We start from the raw sequence: 6095 nt of genomic DNA, 5'->3' as shown, positions 1-6095 counted from the left end.
AACACAAGATTGGAACATTGAAGGTATATTGTGACCTTGTGACACCTGACAATGTCAGTTATAAAGAAAATCGGATTTTTAAAGATCTGTAATCAGTGATCGGCCAGAAAACTGCAATTGGTCTCTCCAAATCTAAGTCACAGGAATATGGCCCTCAAAGATTGAAGGGTGAGGTTCTGTGGTCTAGGCTCCAACCAGATGTTGACCCTCGGACTCACGAGAAGTGTGACTTTGGTTCAGATCTTGGAACAGTGGACCAGATCTTTTCCCTTGTGGAGCTACTGGGGCAGTCATATGAGTTTGGATTTAAACTAATTCTTGGAAGTCAAGTTTCTGTTGCAGGTCAGACTCCACCAGGCCTGCTTCTTCTCACTCCTGTTTATAGTTGTCTCACCTTTTTTTTTGTTTTGGAGAAGATGTGGTTCTGGATCCCTATGTTATGACTTTCAGAACACGCTAGAGGGATTCACAGGCAAGTGTGAAGCAGCCAGGATAGGAGTTATCTCCTTTACATATGAGGCCATGGTTCTCCATGGTCTGCTCCCTCCATGTAAGCACAAATCCCTGCTTCAAGCAGAGGGGTTTGGGTATTCTGGGAATAATAATCCAGGTGTTGTTTCACTTTTCTGTGGTGAAGGAGGAGCTATAATCATTTCATCCACATTTTAACCCTGGTGGTCAAGAGATATGCTGGATGACTAAAAGAACAAAATCCTAGACAAAGGTGGTTAAAATGACCTTCCTCCTTTGAGTGGCTAGAGTGAGCCCAGGAGATGAAGAGTTCTGTAATGTGGGTCTGGAGGTATACGTAGAAAGTCAATTGAGGTACTTCATGATCTGCTCAGGATACCACCGTAGTTCTTCCTGTTAGATGCTTTCCTGGCATGTCCCAGGTGGAGATCTGGTACTAGTAGAGATCTCAAACTGTGTGCAACAATGTGGGCATTCTCATGAGATCAGAAATCATTGTGTGCAAAAGTTCAGTCTCTGGATGGTGCTCAACAAACGGTCGACCAAAATGTCGACTTATTCTATTCAGCCAGGTTCCAGTCTAAAACTCAACTGATGGACTCATGAAGATTTGCCTCCCATTTCCATCTTTACTAATTATTCATCTTGTTCCATCTCAGCTATTTAAAATACTTAATATGTTTTGCCAATTTGCAAATAAAAATCTCGTCTTTCACTGAAATAATGGAAGAAAACATCATATTTGAACCAAGACTCAATGAGGACACATGACTTTTATAGAAAACAATGTTTATAAAATGTTTCATGACAAAGAAGGCTAACAATAAACTACATTGCATACAATACTTTGAACATGATCCATATATACACACATGAGAGAGAGAGAGAGAGAGAGAATGGGAATCATTCAAACTTCCAAACAGTTTTTCTTCAGTTGGCTTGCATGTTTTTGAACTGGCTTTGTGTCATCTTATGCTCCATGTTCAGTAAAGATTTTAACTTACTGCATTACATATTTTGTTTAATGAGGTTTCAAAAAAAAGCAAAGATAACAAACAAAACAACAGAAAACATCACTGCCGCCATGGCTTGGAGTGTAAATAAATATTTCATGGCTTAAAGAAAATAAATAGTCCCAGACATTATCAACCAGCACTGATTCTGCTCTGCTATTTAAGCTTCACCATCCAGGAGCTTATTTGATTACATTTTTAACAAAAATAGTGTTCCCCACTTCTTTTAAAAACTCATAATGGATCAAAGGATCTGATCTTGGATATTTTTCTCTCTGTTGGATTTAGAAAAATCTGGGCCATGTATTTGTAAGATATCAGAATGTTTGAAGGGACAGCGAAGCTCGTTTTCTGTATCAACACACTAAACAGATGATCGTCCCATGGTGATTATTGTAATTAAAGTCATATTTTGCTCCATAAACTTTTTCACTTGTTCTTTAAAGATTTTTAATAACTAAAAGCTAAGTTGGAACGCTGCTGTTGATACAGTCTCTAACATCATTGAAAAACAAAATAATGCATTAAAATCAATGATGCCGACAATTATTTCACATCTCCGGAGTTAATAATAACAATCACGTTCTCCTTGAAATGTATTCTATGAAAATTTAGAGTTTTGTTCCCCTTTAAAAGGGTTAAAACACCTAATAATATAATTCAAGTTTATATTACAGGCTGAAGCAGTCTTAAAGGACTGATTAGTTTCAAGGCGGAAAAGAGGAGTGTATATACTACTTTATCAGCAGATTTTGGGAAGCAGGAAGTTTTTGTCCTTGGAGACAAATGCCAGCGGGACTAAAACTTCTTGCATAGCCGTCGGATAATTAAAAGAATAACCAACCACCTTTCTGAGGGGATATTCTGACCATGTTTTTGGAAATGAAGCATTTGTGTGGTTCCTTTTAAATGAAAAAGATCATTTGTGGGGATGGTATCAGTCAATGGTTGAGCAGATCGCTGGGTGAGTAAGTCTTCTCTGCAGTATCATTTTTGTTTTGACCCACTGGATCATAATCAGAATTTGAACTCAGTTATACAGCAGTGCTTCGGCCATGTGCGCAGTGAAGTTCTGAAGACAGCGGCTTTTTTCACCTTACTGGACGACAACATCTTTAGAGCTTTTTCTCTGATACTTGAGCTCTGCAGCGTTACAGATCATTTGGTTTTCATTCCCCTGTCCCATATTGCCTCAGTCAGGTTACTTAATTTAAGATATTTTTCTGTCTGGACAGGATTTTAATGGCAGATGTGAACCTTCATCATGTTTAAAGCTCCTCCTAAACTAAATCAACCAGGACGCAGAAGGAAGGTCTTGTTTTTTTTCAGAGGTTTGAAGCTGTGATAATTTGGTGTTTTTGTTTTTTTTTTAATTCCTTGATTTAACATTAAATCAATTAGTAAATCTTTGCTGATCAGTCGCTATTTAAATATTACCCATTTTTGGAGCTACTTCATCAGGCTCAAGTAATCCAAATGTTCGTCATAAGTTCCTTTTGCATAAAATAATTTCATCCAGATTTGTAGTAAAGTCTGACGGATTTTATTTAGAACCTTTTTATTCACTGCTGACTAATCATCTTTATAGATACCTGTTTAATAACAAACAAATATCCATGGAACCATCTCAGTCCACATACTTTAGTCATGACAAGAAGTTGAACTTACTGCCCATAAAGTTCTCCTTCAGTTATGGCTGTCATAGAGATATGGTCATGAAGCTGTAGTTGCTGTAAAACAACAGATCATTTGAGGATAAAAGTAATGCATAAGATGTGCAAAGATGACAGATTTGCACTCCTGAATACCCATAATAATAATAACAATAATAATAATAATCATCATCTAAAAAACTAATCATAGCTATATAAATGAAGGGCACAGATGGTAAACTATAGAGAAATGCCACAGCGTGGGTGCTGCACGCAGGTGCATCTTTTCTAAAAACAAAATAAATAAAACATTAGAGAATCTAAACAACTTCATAACGCACACGATGAAGCGTTAATGTTCTAAAATCACTCTGTAGCCCTTCACCATGTTTGGTCTTTTAAAGTCGGTTTCACACATTTTAAATGTGTAACAAAACCAATGATCAGACAATACAAGTTCAAACAAAAGTCAGTTTCTGAAGAATATTTCCAGTTCAAAGTATTGCAAGATTGGTGTTTTTTGGTATTAAATGTGAAAGCATGAATAAAAAAAATAAAAAAAAAAGAGTAAAATGAGGTTCACAGCAGCTATTATCTTGACCTGCTTTCACAAAGGATCACTGGTATAATTACTCTGCATGGACCTAAACAGACCTCAGCCCAGTTAGAGTAACATCCAAGCTGGTAAGAATAAAGAAGTACAGACAAGAGGAGGACCCTAAACAATATGAAGCGGTATAAAGAGCCTACTAAAGGAAAATGGGATTTTCATTAAAGGAGAATCCGTTTGTATTGGTCGACTGATTCAGTTGAGGTTTTAAAATAGCCAAAGGGAGGAAAGAATGAAGGAGGAAAAGGTCCGCGGACAGACGGGCCTGAACATTACTGCATGTCAGAGCTGATAGTCAGTTCTTTTCAATGCAGGAGTGTGCGTTCCTGCCGCACAATCAAATCCCCCAAAACTCCACCAAGATACAGCAAAACTAAACTAAAAAAATAACACTTTTTCTTCATTTGGGCCCAGTTTCTATCATCAAATCCCTCTCAAAGAGTCTGGTGCTAACCCAGCTGCATGTGTCCTGAATATGTAGTAAGGATGAGCATGATGGAGAAGCCTGTCAGGAGTCCTGCGTTCTGGATGCCGAAGGTGATGAGGAACCTGGTGCCACCCGCGTCCTCTTCCTCCCGACTCACCTCGTTCATCTCTGGGAACTGAGAGAGTAAAATCGTTTTGGGTCAGTGTGATGAGGAATCAATGCGTGTCTCTTTCACCTGATCTTTCCTACATGAAAGCAGACATACCACAGTTATTCTTGCTCTTACTAGAAAATTTTTCAATGACTGAAAAATCCAATGCTACTGACCAAATCATTAGCTAACAAGTAATGGTAAAAATTTGAAAAAAGGTGCCAATTTAACAACAAGCAGCTACTATAAATATGTAATCAGATGGTGAATAAATCAATTAGATGTTACCCCCTCTATTAAAGCAGGGGTTTTAGCATTTTGGTGCTGTTATGGCAAAACTAGTATTTACCAAAGGAAGAGATCGGTGGTCGTCACTCAAAGTCAGCTCTATTATAACCTTGACAAGGGAGAACAGTTTTACAGTGTCAGACATGTTGACTTGACCTGCCAAACCTTTCTATCTAGACAAGGTTTAACAGCTTCAAGGTAATTCCCATGAGACCCAGACTCACAGAGGAGGAACCAAGGGGACCCCTGCTGTAATTCCTTCCTAGACATGTTGACTACAGAAATTGAACCCTGGACAGTGTGGCAAAAATCTTATCTTAGACTAAATAGAGTCATCTGCCCTGAACCATTAAGCCTGCTGGAGGTGAACAAAGAAGGGGATTAAATACTTTTATCAGGCACTTTCTAAATTTTCATCAACACTGCTCTTCAACATACAGATGCGTGTTAACACAATGCCAAGGCGGAAAGACATCACAGACTACCTCAGAGCGGTGGTTCTAAACCCTGGTCATGAGGCCCCGCTGTTTCGCTGCAGACACGCACCTGATTTAAATGAACAGGTGATCAAAAGGATTTGGTTCTGCAGTGCTTGATGGCATGCAGGGGGTAATGCAATCATTTGAATCAGGTGTGCTGGAGCACAGTAACATCTAAAACCTGAAGGACAGTGGACCTTGAGGACCAGGGTGGAGAAACACTGTCTTAGAGAGCTACTGCCCAATTATTTGGGGAAAAATAATATTCAAACAGAAAAGCTTTAAGACAGCTACTACGAGTGAACGCCCTAGCAAATTAACTCCAAGGTCAAACCAGTCAGTACTTCGAGAAATGGCAAAAATTCAAGAAGGCCTCCTCAAACACTCCAGGTCAAGAATATGCCTCTCAATGAAGCAAAGGGCTTCTGGAACAATGTCTTTTGGACGGGTGAGACCAAAGTAGAGATGTTTGGTCATGCTGCACTGCACCATGTTTGGAGAAAAGCAAACACAGCATATCAGCACAAGCATGCTTGTTTTGCAGACGGACAACCTGGGCGCATAATTAAATCTCAGAGTTTACCAAACATACTCTGGATTTAAAATGTGAGGCTATCTTTCTGACATGTGACATGGGGAGTGATGGCCTAGTGGTTACAGAGCATTTGTGTCCTGGGGAGGCCTGGGTCCCAGAGCCCCTGAATGCTCCCCGGGTGCCGCACAGTGGCAGCCCACTGCTCCCTAAGGGATGGGTTAAATGCAGAGGATAATTTCTCCATTGTGAAATCAATAAAGTCTAAATTATTATTTTTTATTATTATCTGAGGTTTGGCCCAAACTGGGTCATAAACAAGACAATGATCCCATAAAGGCAGGAAATAAAACAGCTAAAAAAGGAAAACAATTAAGTTTTAACTTGATTGAAATACCGTGCCTTGAAGTGCACTTATTTTTACTCATGACTGTCGTCATTTAGGATAATCTGGAGTTTATGAAGAAGGTGA

General features: G+C 39.0%; 1 protein-coding gene across 2 annotated transcripts in view; it reads right to left on the bottom strand.

Annotated features, from left to right (window-relative positions):
• Positions 1–1243: 1243 nt before the first annotated feature.
• slc39a14 (solute carrier family 39 member 14) overlaps positions 1244–6095 on the bottom strand; it is a 38507-nt gene continuing 33655 nt past the window's right edge. For both annotated transcript variants that reach the window (XM_047381758.1, XM_047381759.1), the window contains exon 10: positions 1244–4348. In XM_047381758.1, the coding sequence (XP_047237714.1) occupies positions 4196–4348 (153 nt within the window). In that variant the 3' untranslated portion in view covers positions 1244–4195. The remainder of the gene's footprint in view (positions 4349–6095) is intronic.

Source organism: Girardinichthys multiradiatus, chromosome 12 (genome assembly GCF_021462225.1).
Source record: "Girardinichthys multiradiatus isolate DD_20200921_A chromosome 12, DD_fGirMul_XY1, whole genome shotgun sequence".
NCBI classification, from domain to species: domain Eukaryota; kingdom Metazoa; phylum Chordata; class Actinopteri; order Cyprinodontiformes; family Goodeidae; genus Girardinichthys; species Girardinichthys multiradiatus.
Note: the sequence above shows the minus strand (reverse complement) of the source record. Positions and strands in the feature narration are given on the sequence as shown.